We start from the raw sequence: 20,951 nt of genomic DNA, 5'->3' as shown, positions 1-20,951 counted from the left end.
AAAAGCATATTTAGCCAAAAATTAATAACAAGTAAATTAACTTAACGTTCTACACACCTATAAAACTTTTGCTTTGTTTTCTATTGTTAATTTATATACATTTTTGTTTTAAGAAATTGCTAAACATTTTCGTCTAGTACTGTACAGTTCTAGCCCATCGAGAGCTCTGCTCGTTCAAGTTTGATCCAACTATTTCTGTCTTGCTCACACCTAGTGTGTATTCTTTCTATTTTCGCGCAGATTTCTTCAAGGTCACAATTCTAACAAATTGAAATAGACTGTAGATTGATTGAATATCATTATTTTGGAGGAAGTTTTCAACAAAGATGTTGTATGCATTTGGAGCGGAAATCAACTCGTGACCTTGAATGATCTTGACATTTACTTTTGAAGGTCAAGTAAGTTTCTCAATAGGAATGTATATTTTTGACCCCAGCAATGAGAAAAGTAAACAATTTAAGAATAAATCATCTTCAAAGGAATTTCCGATTTAAAAATTTCCTGCTATTTCCTATACTGAGGTGAATAATAAGTAATTCTATTTAAAAAATAACGACCTGCAAATGACATCGAATGCGTATGATTTTTTTAAACCATCTCCTAAAATGATCATATTCAGTCAAAAAATTTCGTTGCATTAAGATAAATAGCTCACCCTGTATACTACACCACTTTGTTTGACTTGGATCGTTTTCCTTGGATAAAGTAAGTCAAAAAGGTAAATTCCCTTAATAGTTCGTAAGCAGGTCACGTTGTGTTGCAATAGATATCAGTAAAATAAATAAATAATCTTACCCTTTTTCGTTACTGACGGAAAAATAATAGTTTTCTGCAATAACTATCTTTCCTTTTGTAACTTTTCGTTTTGTGGATTTATTATAAAAAAAATGTTAATGGTCTCTAAAATACCACAGTTAAAAGATAAATATCTAAAATTATGCGACATTCCTCTACTACAAATTAGGAAAAGTTGATTAAGTCATTCACTTAATGAATTGTAGCAATACGCTTTCTCATTATAAATATGCTCAATTACAAAAATTGTCAAATTTAATGTAAAGAAGATGAGATATCTAATATCCTTATCCTGTTTAGAAAGTTTTCGAACAGCTGTCGTAACTAGCTGACCTTTTAAAGTTTTCTTGTTTTCGTGTCCGAGGATATCAAGAGGCCGTTAACAAGCTTTAGGTATCCCAACTCACTCCGCAACTAATCATAAATCTGTACAACAAACATCCAAAATCTTTCATAGGATGCGTCTTATTGTAAATACAGTTTGAGATTTGATGAAAATGTCAAAACTTTTACCATAAAGATACCCATCTACCCAACTATATTGTCACTAACACATCATCAACATACATCCTAATAAAATCAATAAGCTTAGAATAAATTTGTTGAAAATCCGATAATGTATTTTCTGGATACTGCTCGAACCGATCAATTACTAGTTTTATTTGCGTGTTCTTAACAAAAATTTATGTAAGCGTAATACTTTCGGTTGACTATGTTTCAGTTTTCGTTAAGTTACAAATTTCTAAATGCATCTAACGAATATCAAAGAGGATACAAACATGTTTGACTTTATACGCTGTTTAAATTTACTTATTTTTAATTAAAACTACATGAGGACGGATTTTCTGGGTAATATCGGAACTTTTAAAGTTGAAGTTTCAATCCAAACGACCTCATATTATAGAATAGACGAAAATGATGTAATATTAAGAAAATATGGTAACGTTAACTTCATGCTCTCTAAACAGCGAAAAATTGACTATCCTACCGGTTAAATAAAAAGTTGCTGAAGCACCAGTTGCTCTTTACAATAAGTACTTTATGAAGCATTTAATAGTAGTTAATGTTCAATATTAATGTGAAAGTTTATTGACATTTTATCCACAACAAATTACCTCAAATTAATGAAAAAAATTTTTGTTGCTGTCACACCCTCGCCGCGAACCGAACGCAGGACCTTTGGCTTTACGCACCAATGCACTAATCGCTATTAAAAGTTTCATAATAGTAATATTTCAAATGATATTAATATTTTTACATTAGTGTGTCCTCATAAGTACGTTTCGTTGTTGTTGCTAGTGTCACCATTCGTAGCTTATTGGTCAGAGCTTTAGTGCGTATAGCCCAAGATTCGGGGTTCGAATCCCGGCGAGAGTCTGACAGCAGTAACAATTTCCTCGTGAATTTGAGGCAATTTGTAGTGCATAAAAGTTAAACGAAATTTTCACATTAATATCTTATCAGTATTTAACTGAAAAAGCAGTGATCGAATTATTTCACTGTTCTAGGTTTTGTCATTACAGTTCTGATATTTCAGCTATTTTATCCAGTTCATTGCACTAATTTGCAATGATGTTAGTATAACATTAAAGATTAGTGAATATATTCTAATGCTTTTCATAGTAGACACCCAGTTTAATTTTACGGAGTCACTACTGAAACACTAAACGAAGTTAAAAGGGAAATAATATTGGATTTTCCTTCTCATCAAACAAACTTGGTGGATGTAATTATTTTATTTATAACTCGTAGGTATTAAAGCATTTAATTAGGAGAACAGCGGAAATTTTCATCATGTTCGTTATAATTTTACACCTGAAAAGGGAGAGAGAGAAAAGTTTCCCTTTCAGGTGTAAAATTATAAAGAAGAGGATAATAGTCTCATTACGTAATCTTGTAAGCAAAACGTAATTTAAAATTCTAACGTTCCGGGTTTTCTTTTACCTATAGATACTATTCGTATACAGGGTGAATCATTTATCTTGAAATAATGAAACATCTACTGTTCGTTTCAAGAAGTTTGAGATTAGCCCCTTCCCTTTATTAGGATGCGCCGTATCATAATTCCAAATTCAATCATATTTGTCTGCGGAGCTTATTTCTCCACCGATCAACGAGCGAGAACTAGATAAAAGTGTATAGTACCATTTGCAAAATTATTTAAACTGCCTCGTTAAAATTTAAGAATACGCTTTATTTAAAAGCATATTTAGCCAAAAATAATAACAAGTGAATTAACTTAAAGTTCTACACACCTATAAAACTTTTGCTTTGTTTTCTATTGTTAATTTATATACATTTTTGTTTTAAGAAATTGCTAAACATTTTCGTCTAGTACTGTACAGTTCTAGCCCATCGAGAGCTCTGCTCGTTCAAGTTTGATCCAACTATTTCTGTCTTGCTCACACCTAGTGTGTATTCTTTCTATTTTCGCGCAGATTTCTTCAAGGTCACAATTCTAACAAATTGAAATAGACTGTAGATTGATTGAATATCATTATTTTGGAGGAAGTTTTCAACAAAGATGTTGTATGCATTTGGAGCGGAAATCAACTCGTGACCTTGAATGATCTTGACATTTACTTTTGAAGGTCAAGTAAGTTTCTCAATAGGAATGTATATTTTTGACCCCAGCAATGAGAAAAGTAAACAATTTAAGAATAAATCATCTTCAAAGGAATTTCCGATTTAAAAATTTCCTGCTATTTCCTATACTGAGGTGAATAATAAGTAATTCTATTTAAAAAATAACGACCTGCAAATGACATCGAATGCGTATGATTTTTTTAAACCATCTCCTAAAATGATCATATTCAGTCAAAAAATTTCGTTGCATTAAGATAAATAGCTCACCCTGTATACTACACCACTTTGTTTGACTTGGATCGTTTTCCTTGGATAAAGTAAGTCAAAAAGGTAAATTCCCTTAATAGTTCGTAAGCAGGTCACGTTGTGTTGCAATAGATATCAGTAAAATAAATAAATAATCTTACCCTTTTTCGTTACTGACGGAATAAAATGTCCTACCCAAAACGGAGATAAATTGATGATGAAATTCAATTTACCGGAACATATGCCAACAGAATTGCTAACATCTTCCTCAACCGTTAAGTAGACATACTTTAGAAGAGTGATATACAAAGCGTTATCAATAAGTTTTTGTCAAAAGATAACGTCTTTTTTGAGTTTTATTGTCTTTGCAAATGCAAACCTAGTACAATCAGTGGAGTTTTAGTGAATATGTTTCTTAAAATTAAACTGCATAAAATTAAACTGCGTCGGTAAAGGTCTAGATGATGGCCCCCCAACCCCTCGGGGGTGGGGTAGAGGTGAGCGAAAGAGGGTTGTCATCTGTGTAAAACCCCATAAAAAATTTGCGGCGGTCTCACCCCCATAAAAAGTTGTGGGGGTTGAAAGTTCATTATTTTAACAACTTTCATACACTATAATTCAAATAAAATTCAATAAAATCATTATTTTCAAGCGGGTGGAGGTGGGGGATCGAAAGAGGGTGGTCACTTGAACAAAACCCGATAACCTAACCTAACCTACCCTATTGATAAAGATATTTAAATAATGTTTTATATAACTTTCTCAATATTTTTATGTATTTTTCATTAGTTTTACCTTTGAATATTGTTTAAGAATGACTATATAAATATTTACATGCCTAGAAATATATAAAAATTGGCATATTTATTAACTTTGAACCCCCATAACTTTTTATGGGGGTGAGACCGCCACGAACTTTTTATGGTACAGTGGTGGGGGAGACCTCCTCTTTCGATCCCCCCCACCCCACCACAGGGCCATCATCTAGACCTTTACCAACTGCGTCTTCCAGGAATTGCATCAAGAGGCTGTCGTCCATGGGTGTGGATTTTTGCTAATTTTCAGTAAATATTCACTAGTCTTCACAATTTTATCTAGGGTTACTTACCTGAGTATGTGAATAGAACATGGAAAAGTTGGAAACAATTACTGGAACGGGTAGGGCGATTGTCAAGACTCCCGCAAGAGCACAAAGCGCTCCTACGAACATTCCCGCATAAGTTTTAGGGGCCATGTCTCCGTAACCGACTGTTGTCATAGTCACTATAGCCCACCACAGCCCTTCTGGAATACTTTTGAAACTATTGTTGGGGTTATCCTGGAAAATACGTAAACATCAAAACGAACTATTGTTGTTGGAGTACAAAGCCGTCTACTAACGTTAAAATAGAATAAGGCCAACACGGCAATTTATAGCAATGTCTGGAACAGCACGGCAACCACCTGTAACTTACACTTCATATAGTTGGTACGAACAAAATTGGCAAAATCTTTAATAAATTATCTGCGAGAATAGACGTATCTTTCTTCTTGTTTCCACTTATGATTGTAGTCATTTTCTGCGTTTTGTTGAGTTAGGAAATGCTTCATGAGCAGTACAGACAATGTGAAGAGAGATAACCGAATAAATAATAGTAACAGGTGCAGAGGTTAGAGATTGCTTAGGTACTCAAAAGACCAGGATCGGCTTAATAACTGCCTGGTTGGAAATACGTCTTTAAACAAGCGTCTTTACTTCCCTAAATTCCCGAGAATGTTGAATTTTATTTAAAGACCGATGCATATTTTTCTTTCCTTTTTATTATTAGTGTTCGCTGCNTTTTTCATTAGTTTTACCTTTGAATATTGTTTAAGAATGACTATATAAATATTTACATGCCTAGAAATATATAAAAATTGGCATATTTATTAACTTTGAACCCCCATAACTTTTTATGGGGGTGAGACCGCCACGAACTTTTTATGGTACAGTGGTGGGGGAGACCTCCTCTTTCGATCCCCCCCACCCCACCACAGGGCCATCATCTAGACCTTTACCAACTGCGTCTTCCAGGAATTGCATCAAGAGGCTGTCGTCCATGGGTGTGGATTTTTGCTAATTTTCAGTAAATATTCACTAGTCTTCACAATTTTATCTAGGGTTACTTACCTGAGTATGTGAATAGAACATGGAAAAGTTGGAAACAATTACTGGAACGGGTAGGGCGATTGTCAAGACTCCCGCAAGAGCACAAAGCGCTCCTACGAACATTCCCGCATAAGTTTTAGGGGCCATGTCTCCGTAACCGACTGTTGTCATAGTCACTATAGCCCACCACAGCCCTTCTGGAATACTTTTGAAACTATTGTTGGGGTTATCCTGGAAAATACGTAAACATCAAAACGAACTATTGTTGTTGGAGTACAAAGCCGTCTACTAACGTTAAAATAGAATAAGGCCAACACGGCAATTTATAGCAATGTCTGGAACAGCACGGCAACCACCTGTAACTTACACTTCATATAGTTGGTACGAACAAAATTGGCAAAATCTTTAATAAATTATCTGCGAGAATAGACGTATCTTTCTTCTTGTTTCCACTTATGATTGTAGTCATTTTCTGCGTTTTGTTGAGTTAGGAAATGCTTCATGAGCAGTACAGACAATGTGAAGAGAGATAACCGAATAAATAATAGTAACAGGTGCAGAGGTTAGAGATTGCTTAGGTACTCAAAAGACCAGGATCGGCTTAATAACTGCCTGGTTGGAAATACGTCTTTAAACAAGCGTCTTTACTTCCCTAAATTCCCGAGAATGTTGAATTTTATTTAAAGACCGATGCATATTTTTCTTTCCTTTTTATTATTAGTGTTCGCTGCAATTCTTACCTGACATCTCTTTTCTATGTTTACGATATTCCTTACAACGCCTGTCGTGAGTAAAAGTAGGCGTTCTGTTAGCAACCGCTTTAGTCTAGTTAGTAACTAGGATTAAGCCAATTTTGAACTTCCCAACTATACTCAATGGCATTTTTCAACTGGATTAATTGTGAAAGGAAGACTCTATCAGTTTTATAATGTTTACCCGTGTGTCCCAGAGATTAAAAGGCTTAATGTGTTTTATAAAAATATACATTGGAAGATATAACTACTGTGATCTAAAGTCATGTGAATACCTCTAAAATGATTGTGTTTCCTGTGAAGCGTCAGACGCATGCAGTTGATACGCTGCTTCTCACGCAACCTTCTGACACATTAACGTTAATTGAGACGCAGCGTATCAACTGCGAACGAAAAATGCTGAAAACTTTGGATAATATAATTAACATGTTCTTTGAAGATGTAAAATTAACTTATGAAATAGAGGTTGGATCTTGTTTTTAAAAGTTTTTCATAGATGGGTTTCAGCACTTCATTTTCATTTTGGTTTTTATGTTAAAATAATATCTAAACATAAATTGTAATCCCCCAAAGCTGTGTAAGTGTAATTAAGTTGTACTCCCACATAAATCTCTCTCAAAGTTCCAACTGACAAAAGTATTGTAATGTTCGTGGGTTTAACAAATTAACTTTTAAGACTCACAACGACAAAAATTATTTATTTACACTAATTACTATTCACTGTTCTATTTATTTCACTTCTATCACTTTCAATTTATCTCTTGATTTACTTCTGCGACGGTCAATTTATTTCTACTCTACTTCGGCGATCGTCTCTTCCTTTTTATACTCCCTTGCCTCATTTCGGGAACGTTCTCCAGCCTTCCATAGAAGTCTCGTTTTCTTTGAACGGTTTAATTGCTTTCCCGGAACGCAGGTACGACACACACGTCTACAGATACGGCGCACATGAATAAAAGCGCCCGCGGCTAGTCGGCGAATCGATATGCCGCTCACACATACGTATGCCAGATCGCACACAATCACGCTCGCGGTCGCTACACTATTTATCTTCCAGATTTCGGGATTGTACGTACTTTGTATCGAAAAGAAGCATAATATTTTCAAGTAATCTTGTTGTTGACAACACTTCTCCTGGACGTATATGTAAGTTATTCTAAACCTAATACTTAGATTATTCGGTTATTTATGAGTAAACATTCTTGAAGTCCTTCTGTAGTAATGTCTGCACTGTGTATTCAGTTCTCTGTTCGCTTATAACTCCTATGAAGAATTTCATTTCTTCCCTGTCCATTTTTTGCTGAGGGCCCTCATTTCACACTCGAATAATAATGTCGTTATTTTCTATGATCAATAAAATTTGTTCATGTTTGTTCCTATGCCTGTCATTCGCATATGTCTTGAAAACATTTCGATTTGGTCTGAATAATGAGAATGCCATAAATTTCCATTGCCACGTCTTAATATTAAGTGCAATTCTTTCTATCAGTAATAGCTAATGGCTAATAAGAGTCTGATAAACAAGGTAATTTTTGCAAAAGTAATTTACATTTAAAAAAATATGGAGTCATCCATAAAATTAAGTTACTGAGGTACAAGCTCACTTTTATCTAAAATGTATAAAGAGCTTATCTCATGTAGCGTTGGACGTGGTTATAGAGGAATTTCCGCATAGATTATATAAGCGATATTGAACTGTGAGGTAAACCTAACCCTGCTTTCACACAGACGGTTTTCTAACGGCAACCGTGCCGTGCCGTGCCGTAATTTCACTTTGCTTTGCGTTCACACTGCACACGGTTTTTCACGGTTTAGTTTTGTTTTGATACATGACCAAAATGGACGAAAGAAAAAAACGCATGTTGTTACTAATGATCAACACAAAAAACAATAAGATTTTGGATTCATCCACTACTTAAAAACAGACCATTGATGGGTAAACTTGTAACATTATTTCATGAGCTACGAGAGGATAGCTCCAAATTTTTTAATTATTTTCGAATGTCCATTAGGAGTTTCGATGAATTATGCGTAAAACTGCAAGAAGATTTAAAAATTAGTAATAGTCATCACAATTAATCGACAATGATTACGCTTTATTTAATATCAAGAGGGAAATAAAAAAAAATGAGTATCAATCAGAAAACAATCTATCAGAAATAGAAAAAGGTTTTCCTTTCTGTTTCTTCAAAAATATCCGAGAAAATTTAAATGCTCATATTCAATATATCCTTTGTATTATCTTCCCCAATGATATATTATTAAGAAAGGAGGTAAATTTTTCTTAATTATATAATCTCTACCGATGCTTGGAGTAAGATTTTTACCTTGATAAAGACACTGTTCCAAATATTTTCACAGAGAATAATAATAATAGAAAGACAGATACAAAAGAATTCGAGTAGAAATATTTACAAAAGGGTGTAATATAATGTTTAGTCAAATATATGCACGTGTGAATACTTCTATACACTTGCTTGTTTCACTGTTGCCGTGCACGGCCACGGCGCCGTGCCGTTGCAGTCCCCATGCCGTGCTGCGACGGCAGCCGTGCACGGCTACGGCAGCAAACCGTGCTGTGTGAAAGCTTGCATATAAACCAATGTATTACTATTATACACGGCACGGTTGCCGTGCACGGCCACGGCAAAAAACCGTCTGTGTGAAAGCAGGGTAATACGTGCATACTTTGCAAAAGGGGTGGACAATTCCACCATCTACCCCATGATGAGATTTGATTAGACAAACAAAAAATTTAAACTTCGGAGTTCTTCTTTAGCAAGCTTTTATGGATACCAGCCAGTAGTTCATATTTGACAACTATCAGCTATAATTCAATTATTTCTCCCAAATTGTTTTAAATTGAATAGCAACCTTTCTTCCTCTTGAGGGCCCTTTATTCTACTGTCGATTCCGGCCGTGAAAGCCTTTGTTCTTATATTCTTCATGATTTTATTCTATTAAGTCCAACATCATTACATTTTCTATCGGAAATTGTATATATATTTATTAATGCTTTTATGTTTTATAAATTTTGACGAGTTTAAAATGGCGAACGAAACATTACTGCCCTGCACGCATTTCTGTCTTGCACAACTTTAGTACATATCCTGTTACAGTATTCAAGTACTCCTTGTGTATGCAAAGGCAGTTTCCTAATCCTTTGTAAATCCGTATCCGGAGTCATTTTATTAATTCATGGATACAGCTCATTAGTAATGCGAGCAAAATGGTATCTAAGCGATAGTACTTTGTTGCGTTCTTCGTTTCATATTACCGAGAAGTAGGAAAAGTGCTCGCGAACGGTTAATTTAGAAATTCGAAAAAGATTGTTTGGAGCACGGCGCTGTACGGGTGCGAAACATGGATGGTGGACGCGGCGGAAAAGAAAAGTGTAGAAACGTTCGAAATGTGGTGATACAGGCGAATGATGAGGATACCGTGGATAGAGAAGGTTAGAAGTGAACAGATATTAGAAAGAATAGGAGACCATAAGACTCCATGGATGTCGATAAGAAATAGGTGAGATAGGTTGGTAGAACACCTTCTCAGACATGAAGGCCTAGTCAGGGACATATTAGAGGAAGAAACAGGAGTTAAGAGGAGTAGAGATAGACCTAGATTAGATTACTGTTAAGTAAATAGTTAAGAATGTGGGTTGTTCTAGTTTTAGGGAAATGCGAAGATCAGGTCAGGATAGGAAAAAATAGAGGCGCATGTCCAATCAGTCTTAGGACTGATGATCTTATGATGATGATTATTTCAGGAAATGTTTCTGAGTGTAACCTACTATCAATCCATCTTGCTCTTCTGAGGTATTCGTTAATAAAAAAATGAATACAATATGATGAGAACGATATGAACACCAATGAATGATGTTTAACTAAAGGATTAGTCAATTAATCTCAAAATATTCAACGTACAGTAAATTCTTCAACGAAATGTGTTTCAAATGATTTCAATTCAGTAATTTAAATAAAAGAAAACTGACCGCGTCTGTTCGAGTTCGACCTAGTATTCGAGAAAATTTCATTATCGCCTATGTTAATGCAGTGGAACCGGCACTCTCTGAGTTCCGGAAGCGGAGAGAAATTAATTGCGCTTCCGTTTCAGTTTGTCTGCTCTCATCTTCTACTTTATTGAAAAATACCCTTAAAGTAAGAGCCTCGATACAGAAACTCGCATAGGGCGGGACTCCCGAACACCCGACAATAAAGCGAGGAAAGAACCGATTCAAAAGGCTTCACAATAAAAAGAATCACAAACAACTCCGCCACTACATTATGTCGATCTCATTTTATTTAACATTTGCCTTGACCCTTTAACCTTATTTAAATGAAGTTGATTATCTCTTTATCATTTCTGTAGGTAGGTTATATTTCGTTAAATTTTTAAGATCGCGCTTACGAACAAATGAACATGGCTGAATTGGTCTAATTTTGAGAAAGGGCCACTCAACGGGCAATCGATTTCTCAACGTTAAAGGAAACAGTCGTAGCTTTTTCGACATTATATTTACTCCCTTTTACGTAAACAAAAACTTATAAAACCGAAATCAAACCTTTATAAAGCCCTTTCTTTGTGTATATAAAACGACGTTGTGTTTTCGACTTCGGATTGCTAAAAGGGGAAAAACGTAAACAGGAAGTGCAGAGCTGCTCACCTGTGACTTCTCCGCGTAATAAACGAGACAAGCAAAGATGACGATTCCCAAGACGAGAAAGAATACCAAAAGTGTCAGCTCTTTGGCTGATGCTTTGAAGGTATGTACTAGAATTTTTAGACCTGGCGAGTGTCTTGTTAGCTTGAAAAGGCGCAGTATTCGAATTATGCTGAAGAATTCGAGCAGATCTGGCTTTTCTTCTATGTTCACTCCGATATCCACGTAGAAACTCAGCGTTGCAACAAAATCGATTATATTCACCGGAGACTTCATAAATTCCAATGTGTTAGGAGAAACCTGCAAAAGACATAAAACAAGTCAGTGGTTTACATAATGAGCTCTACAATTTTTACAATTATAGATACGAAGGCTGCTCCATTTTCTCCACCCCTGGCCTATTTACAATAACAAATTTACGAATATTTATTTTTCAACATTGTGTCCATTATGGTCAATACTTTTGGCCATTGACGTTCTAGTACTTCTAACGCCTCCCGGAAAAAATTCTTTGGTCTCTGAAAAGCACTAATTTGCTATCCACATTTAAGATAAATCTATTCGTTTCAAGGTTCTTAGTGTTCTTTCCTTTTAAAGCTTAAACATTTGCATTTAAACTGACTGTAATTGCTCTGAAGTTAATGAATTTTAAAATAATTCAAAGTGGTCTGTATTCTGTCGAAACTGCCAGACGCGGATCGCGATTTCGATCTTTTTGGATCTCATCAGCGCGTCGCAGCTAGCTCCGACAGGATACAGACTAACTTTTACCTGCTGTCTTAACAGTGCTTTTTTAATAATAAAAATGTAGCATTGTACTACAGATGGCGTACTACAGATGACGTTTTTGTGGTATTTTTTAATGAATTTTATTTATAAATAATGAATTTAAATAAAGGAATATTTTTTTTCAGAGTAGTTATCTATACACAAAAGTAGGATAGTGTGGGATCAATAATAGTCAAGTATAGGTAGAGCTAGTTCAAAATGTCATGAGCGCTTCCACTTGCGCCAGAGGCGGGTCTTATTTTGCATTACGAAAACATTGACTCGACCATTAAGCATGTGAATACAGCTCCATGTAAGCCGTAAATAGTAACGGTCAATGTTTTTAATAGGTAGAAATGTAGAAATTACTTAATAAGCGGAGTTTTGTCATTGCCAATCCCAAGGTCAAGTTTCGTGCGATGCTGAACTACCTCTACTTATATGAACAATATATTTAAACACTTACCAAAAATCTTACTGTCAATTCGAGAGTAAACCAGGCGTTACATAGATGTTCAACTGCGAAGAAAAGTGGTAGCGGTTCTGTACACTTTTGCGTTGTATTTGTAAAGTCTATTGACTGGCATCTTACCCTTAAACCAGGGTGTGTCTTTAAACAGAACGACACTACCGATACACATATGAAGAATACGGAAATCCCTGAAATAACCTGAAAATCAAGAAGAAGACATTTATTTTACTAAATATCTGCATGGTCTCTTTCTAAAAATATTTGTAAACCGAAACATTTATAAGGCGTCAAGCAAATATTTGTTATTTGACAAATTTCAATTGTATAGGAATTTTTATCGGTTAAATACTATAGATTCGTTCATGAGTTCATGATGAGCTATTGTCGACACTATCATAAGCACACCATAAAGTATAGATAAAAAAGCATTAGGTATTGTGTTTCACTCCCGCCAGGTAATATTTGTCTAATTAAACCTATATTGTGCGTAGATCAGCTATGCTTGTTGGCCTCAAAATCCCATGTACTTTACTAAGAAGGTTCATTTCCGTCATTTTCGTTCAATATTAGCCTGTCCACGATTACTTTGATGTGACAGCTGTCGGCTGATGCCAGCCTTCACTATCTTTATCATCATGAACCAGGGTTTCGCGACTTGCCAAGTGTACTCCGCTACTTCTACGGGTGCTCCGACTCGTAAGGTCTCTATCGTCTATTGAAATCATTAGATAGAGCACCACCTAATGAAGATAAAGGGAGTACCATATGATCAAGAAGCAACAGATGAAGGGGGCCTTAAAAGGCGGAGCAGCCACAGAAGGAGCGGAGAACCGAGGCAAGTGGCAAAGTCCTGGCTGACGGTAACAGCTATCGAAGATGACTGAAAAAACTGACAGTCGTGACGTCAGAGTAGGCATGGAGAGGATAAAACTGAACGTTCATAAGAAAATACATGTAAATAACAAACTAAACATATTAAATATTAAAATAGGTATATTGATATTTTTTTTAATTACTTTCTGTTACCCATTTTTGATTAGAATTAAAGTTACAATTTTAAATTTGTGTTCAATACAAACTGTAATTACCAACAAATATATATATTTCAGGTTACAATTTGGCTCAACAGCGCGCTAAATGGAAAATGGCCTTGAAATTTTGAGAGAGAACCGCCATAGTTTATCTATTACTGCACTACAAATAAGCAGGTAAAAAATATGCGCTTTTCGCTTGATGATTAGTATGTTTGTTTATATAATTTATTGCGGAGATAGTTTAGAGTATTCTGCACTTGGATTACGTGGTAATAAGAGACTCTTTAAGTTCGTTGATTTTTACATTCTTAACCCCTAAAATTACCGATATGCATAACATTAACTTTTGAGTCTATACAATATGGAAGCAATGCCTTCTTCTGCCAGTTTTAAAAGCCTATTTTAATTTTTAAACTGAAGAGTTTCTTGTTGTATTGTGTTATGTACCTAAAATAATTTCGTATCTCGATTACAACTTTGATAAACAATTACTGATAGACCATAAAATTGCGTCTACATTCTCTCATTATCCTCATTTTATTACTAGGGTAAAACACCATCCTGGATGCATATTCTATATTATTACTGTCATTGAAATCGCCAAGTACATAAATTGAGTCACTATTTACGATAACAAAACAAAAGATATTGCAACCATATGCGGCATGCCGATTCAATTGTCAAATCAAGGCATACATTGTTAACTGGTTCCGTTTTTAATTTTTTGATTAAAATGTTGCCTGCAGGCCACTTCAATTGTAACAATATTTTTTAATGGTATCTATTGTTGTACATTCAACATTTCTTTGTATGACAAATGGCATGTCGAGCATTCTTTTTGCTCGTCATGTGTGTAATTAATGTGGTTTTTCATGTCTGTTATTCGGTGTGTAAAATCGTTGGAAATGAAATACTAACACCAGAGTCATTTAATAAAATTAAAGAGAAAATCAATCTAAAAATACAAACAATATATTTTTATAACAAGCATTTGACATTTTGTACTTCTCAACATTATCTATGTTTCCCACGAAGTCTCGACCTCTTCGTGGTTCTTAATTCCTAGTAACGCCCATGCTATTGAGTAGAACAAAAAACTTTTAAAAAACTTTTGGGTGTTTCATTCCCACCAGCCAATAATGCTGGTGGGCGGGCAGTCCCTCCGGACTACGCCGGAAGGTAAGGTGGAAGGCCCTCTTCGGCCTGCTTTCAGGAATCGTGGGAATGGGTGGGTGGTGGTTGAGGTGAGAAAGATGAGACGGAAGAAATGAAAACAAGAGAATAAAAGATTATCTGTGGAATATTACTGCCTCAGCATTGCCTAAGTGATCCAAGGAAACCACAGAAAAACTTGGACCAAGGCAGACAGACCCGGAATCGAACCGGCGTCCTCCCGAATGCTAAGCAAAGGACTAAACCTCTAGGCCATACCGCTCGGTGAGTAGAACAAAGAAGTAGAAATCTGATAGAGCCGTATCTGAGTTATATGGGGTTGAGGTAGATTCTCCCAGAGCAGTGTAAGGCTGAATGTAAATATAGTCTTTTCGTTGACATCTACGACGTTTTCTTACATCTCTAACTTTATTTTATTTAGAAGCATGTCGGCCAAATATGTTTAGTCTCTTCACAAAAAGTCTCAAAGAAATGGACCTTTAGTACCTTTCCCAAAACATGGTCACTACTATTTTCTTGTTAATGTTAGAATTCTGATTGTTTTCTTAACAGGTTAACTGATTTTCTTGATTTGATCTTCTTTATCTTTCGGATTTAGGTTAAAAAGGGTGAATTCAAGATTCATCATGCGATAGGTCGTAGAAAAGCAGATTCATCATGAAATTATGAACAAAATAATTTTTAGCAACCAATCTCCAGGCATCATTCCAGTGATGTGAACTTGTAGTCCAAAAAGTATCAAACTTGTTTTACTTTACGCTTAATTATACAAATTTGTTTATTTCATTATTGAATAACCCTCGTAGATATAAGTCAGCTACTATTTATATATCATTTTAAACACATTAGACATTGGATGGGTTATTGTAAACTCGGTCCAAAATGCCTTAATGACCGCGCAGAGGTACGTAAATCCCCCCCCACCCTTCGGATAATTATTTGTTTGTTATGTAAATTCGGTCTCATACACCTGAGCCTAATAAAGGCAATTAGTAATTAGGCATTATACCTACCTTCTTTAATGATATATTGTTTATGCCAATTTGTTTGATTGGTTATTCTTAAATGTAATTAATTTCAATAGTAATAGTCCAATTTGTAGGCAGATACATTAAATTGTGCGAGTGTTGAGCATGGGTACATACGTATAAAATCAGCAGCTTTATCATCACTATTGTGCTCATTTTTTTGATTAATATATTGTTGGTGTCCTGATCTCCAAACAATAATTGAGTGTCCTTGTCTAACTTCTGACACCAGAGCAGTTTTAAATGAGACTCCGGACTCTTGTTAGAAAGAGTAAAGTAATTATTATTGGTGATCAATGGATTACCTATTCACACTTTCAATTATTGTGTCGCGTGAAAATGAACTTTTAATGTTCAAGCAGTAATAGACACTTTTCCAAATGGATTGCACCTTCACACAATAATTGCCGAAGAATGTTCCGTTCACCGACTGATGACTATTGTCATCTCGATATGAACCTAATGATAATAATGTCAACTAACGAATAACTAGAGAAACACTAATTAAGTCGCCTTGTAATACGACAAACATTTACTGAGTTCTACTTGTTAAGGTAGGTTAAGAACTAAAAGTACAAACTGAAACTATTTAGAAAGAGCATCCCCTTTTATACAAAAATCTTATCTAACGATAGTGGGGGTAGCAATTACTGTCTGTGAATGATTTATTATATAATCTACTCTTAATATAAAGTATACAACAATATATTAGTTAGAATGCGCTTTTACGTATTCTATTTCGCCAAGAATTCTTTAGGGTGATTTCAGAAAGTACCGCACATAAAAATGAACAATATTTTACTGTTAGAAGGTGACAACGGGTAGTTTGGAGTACAACGGCGTTTCCCACACGCTTGCTCTGTAATTCTGTTATGAAAATTGGTTGCTCCGTTATGAAGTTTTAGACAAATTGTGAACCATCACCTCCTGATCTAACTTTTAAATTTTAAAAATACCGCATGCAGTAGTTTTTCATCTTCTTAATGTCCGCTGCAAAGAGAAATATAAAGGTGCCTCAACATGATAAGTTCCTCTGCATGTTTCATATAGTTGAGACGATCAAAACTGGCAAACTCTACAATAGATTATATGTGAGAATGGAGCTGTAGTAATTTGCTGCATTTTGAACACGCTTTTGTTAAGATAGGAAATGCTTCATGAGTAAAGTAGTACATTTCAGCAAGTAGATATCCATATATTTAAATGGATCTTGTTGGAGCATACAGAATCCTAAAATGTAGCATCGTACTACAGATGGCGTTTACCGCGCCATTTGTGGTGTTTTCTAAAACGCGCTGTTAAGACAGCAGGTAAAAATTGGTCTGTAATGTAGCATCGTACTACAGATGGCGTTTACCGCGCCATTTGTGGTGTTTTCTAAAACGCGCTGTTAAGACAGCAGGTAAAATTTGGTCTGTGTTCTGTCGGAGCCGCCTGCGTTGCGCTGATAAGATCCAAAAAGATCGAAATCGCGATCCGCGTCTGGCAGTTTCGACAGAATAGAGACTACTTCGAATTATTTTATTCAGTACAGACAAAGTTAAAAGAGATAATCGAATAATACTAAGTGGTGCAGCTGTTAGAGATTGTTTAGGTTGCTTAAAATACCAAGGTCGGCTTTATAACAGCTAGTTGGAATAATGTCTTTAGACAAGTGTATTTGCTTTCCTTAATTCCCAAGAATGTTGAACTTTCTTTAAAGTCCGATACTGGCAACATGCTCAAATTCTGCTTGTCTGCATCTCTTTCTGTTACACGTTAATTTGTGCAATGTTACTCCTTTTTTTTATTAGTGTCCGCTGCAATTCGTACCTGACATCTCTTTTCTATGTTTACGATATTCCCTACAACGCCTGTCGCGAGTAAAAGTAGGCGTTCTGACTATGCAAGTTTTGAAAGTCCCAACTATATCTACCAACTTCTAATGCTGATGGTGGGGGTAGTCCATTCGATTAGCATAGCAAACGCGTAGTATAGAGCGCGTGGCACTATTGAGCCTTGAATGGGTGGACTGTGAAATGGACGAAATAAAGAAGAAGAGAAGTAAAAGATTATCTAAGAATGGATATTACTGCCAACCCTACCCCTTCCCCTAATGGCCTACACGATCCAGGAAAATCTGAGAAAAACTTAGTTTTCAGTTTTCCTCTTTATTATTATTACGCGTTAACTACGCGAATTCCGGGAAAATATACATATATAGAGGAATAAGTTTCTTAACGTCTTTACCAGCTTTATGTTCTTTGTATGTTAGACATCACATAAACCAACTGAATAGCAACATTAAGTGTTTGATCAACAATTTATCAAAAGTGGTATATTAAAAATAGAACATAGGGGTGTTTTACTAAAGTATATAATCATCAAAGGGGACATCAGCGCCATCTTATGAAAAATACGGCGTGGTTTAAGAAAATTAGTACTCACAGAATTTAAGAGTTTGGTTATTTTAAGGCAGTTATCCAAAGAAGCAGGCGATATTTCCGGATTGATCTAGTTGAAAAACAATTAGTTGTCTGTAAAGTCGGTTTACTGATAATAGTTGAACGTGACAACGTCATAAGAAAATACTGATGGAATGGTTTCATTTTTCAAAAGAAAATTTTAATTTTATTTGTTTGATAGATATTTTGTATGGATATAGAGAAGGAGGTAAATGGAAATGTATTATTGTATAGCAGCTGTCCACGCGGACGCATCGCTCACTCAAGTAGGAGAGTGACAGATGTCTAACGCTGCCGAACGCGGAGGCCGATTGTGCCTCTTTGTCGCTCGTTCCGCGTTCTCGCTTGCACTTCAAGCCTTAAATGGAACGCCTCAGAGTGAGGTAACGCCGCATGAGACATGTGTTTTCGTGCGTGCAGCCGGCTCCATCGAATTATAAGACGTTGTCACGTCAATGGGTATATTCTACACATTCATCAAATAATCGACCAAACTAATCAAACTGATGCAGATATGATGACTAAATTTTACATATTTTAAGTGGAATAACAAAAATTAAAGAAAGTTAAATATCAAGGAGTAAGTACCTATGTGCTAAGACCCAGCGTCATCTGTATAACGCCATTGAGAGACTAAATATATTTGCTTCTAATGAAAGATTATTAACAAAGATGTTATAATTATAATAGTTTCTTCAATGTAAACATCTGTTAACTGATAATATTGCCAGGCACGTGTCGTGTGAAAAAAAAAACAAGTTGAAAGTATTCAACATGTAAAAAAATTCGTCAGTACAACACTGAAGAGATCGATAAGGAGTGGGAAGCATTAGAAACATACAATATTCAATGCAAACAAATGTTATGTGGGTTCTATTTTCTCTTTCAGAATGCGGAACCCTTAAACGCAAATTTTACACGTGAACTAACTTAAAAACTTCAAAAGAAGAAAATTATCTCAAAAATTTCCCTTAAACGCGGGTACTTTTTATGTAGAAATAAATTTTTTCGTTTGTTTGCAAAAACTGTTTTTCTTTCAAAACGAATTCGGTTATTTTTTCGTCAACGACGCTATTTGATTCGTATGTTTCTTTGTTTGTTGTCTTCTTTTCTTGTGAGGCAATTTATATTCCACGAAAAAGTCGAATTCCCGTCGTTTAATCAACGACCCTGGACATTTGGTATCCGAATTCAGTTCTTTATTTGTTTCTTTAAGTGTCAGTAGGGCGGTAGACATCGGGGGACTTGATTGAGTACAAAATTTATACAATAGATGACGCTGACTTGCTGATATATGATGTACGTTGCACATCCACGTGCCTAATTCTAGAAACGAAGGATATTGTAGCTCATCCAGTCGTAATTACAGCAAATGTTTGCGGTAGTTTGTGTCGATGTCATTAACAAACGAAAATATATAGTATACTTCATTTACTTTCTCTAGCGATGTGTCCCTTCCAATGTCTCGGATGCGCGCTGGCAAAATCGTAGGTAAGAAGAGAAAAGCTCATTATACTCTCGACTCGTGTTCATTGAACTTACTTTTTTATACAGTACCTGCCAAAAGTTTTGTTCAATCATGAATAGGAGTGCGAGTCGAAAACAACCGCTAAAGTCTTTAATATGTCTTCAATTATAAATAAACATTTCGTTGATATTTTCAGCAGTAAATGGTATCAATAACAGCACATCTGAGCAATGAAATTGTAGTGGATAAAATGGTCAATTTTTCCGTGCAGTACTGCAGGGTTTATACGCTCCTAACCGGTTAAGGGTTTGGCCGAGAGTTGTCTCCTTTCTTTTCTGGCCTAGTGCTGTTCTTTTCTATTTTGCGCCGGTCGAACTGAAGGTCACACCGCTACAGAAAGTAAACGAACTATACCTAAGTATTATTTGCATTCTATAGTTCAAATTCTAGAATTGTGGTTAAACGTCAGTATAGTCAGTTTATTATTATTTTTTCTGGAAGATTGCAAAATTTGATAGGCAACATACAATGATTAAGTACACATACACATACTGGTTTTGACATTAAAAATCACTTTTTTTGCTATAGATCGGGGGTATCAGGGGTGGTCAACTTTTTTGTGTATAAGATCTACTCTTGATCTTAAAAGTGTGTTGCGATCGACTTGTTGTCATAGGCATAGTCTAATGGGGAAGACGGGATGTGAAATGCACACTATGTTTATATACTATGTTTCTGTATAAGGTGCATTTCAAACTTTGGGGTGTTATGTAATGCTGGCGGGCGGGAAGTCACTCCAGCCTACTCCAGAAGGCGGAAGGCTCTCTTCAACCTCCTTTCAGGAATCGCGGGAATGGGTGGGTGGTGGTTCGGGTGAGAAAGATGAGAAGGATGAAATGAAGAGAGAAGAGAATGGAAGATTATCTGTGGAATATTACTACCCCAGTATTTGCCTAAGTAATCCAAAGTAACTACAGAAAAACTTGGACCAAGGCAGACCGACCCGGAATCAAACCGGAGTCCTCCCTAATGCGTAGCAATAGTTTAAACCTCTATGCGATGCCGCTCGGTAAAAAAAACTTTAACTTTTGGGTGTTTCATTCCCACCAGCCAGTAAAGCTGAAGAGCGGGCAGTCCTTTGGGACTACGCCGGAAGGTAGGGCGGAAGGCCCTCTTCAGCCTCCTTTCAGGAATCGTGGGAATGGTTGGGTGGTGGTTCAGGTGAGAATGATGAGACTGACGAAATGAAGACAGAAGAGAATGAAAGATTATCTGTGGAATATTACTGCCCCAGCATTTACCTAAGTGCTAAGCAATGGTCTAAACCTCTAGGCCATGCCGCTCGGTGCATTCCGGCGAGATATGGGCAGATAAGTAAAATCGGCGATTGACCAAAA

General features: G+C 35.8%; 1 protein-coding gene across 1 annotated transcript in view; it reads right to left on the bottom strand.

The window, feature by feature from the left end:
- Window positions 1-20,951, bottom strand: part of LOC108734770 (potassium voltage-gated channel protein Shaw-like) — a 118,258-nt gene that overhangs the window by 10,407 nt on the left and 86,900 nt on the right. Inside the window, exons 5-7 of the mRNA XM_025981279.1 lie at window positions 12,402-12,605; window positions 11,171-11,467; window positions 5,777-5,986 (exon numbers count right to left, since the gene is read on the bottom strand). Of these exons, the coding sequence (XP_025837064.1) occupies window positions 5,777-5,986; window positions 11,171-11,467; window positions 12,402-12,605 (711 nt within the window). The remainder of the gene's footprint in view (window positions 1-5,776; window positions 5,987-11,170; window positions 11,468-12,401; window positions 12,606-20,951) is intronic.

Source organism: Agrilus planipennis, unplaced genomic scaffold (genome assembly GCF_000699045.2).
Source record: "Agrilus planipennis isolate EAB-ADULT unplaced genomic scaffold, Apla_2.0 scaffold5, whole genome shotgun sequence".
In the NCBI taxonomy this organism is placed as follows: Eukaryota; Metazoa; Arthropoda; class Insecta; order Coleoptera; family Buprestidae; genus Agrilus; species Agrilus planipennis.
This window is presented reverse-complemented; position numbering and strand designations above follow the sequence as displayed.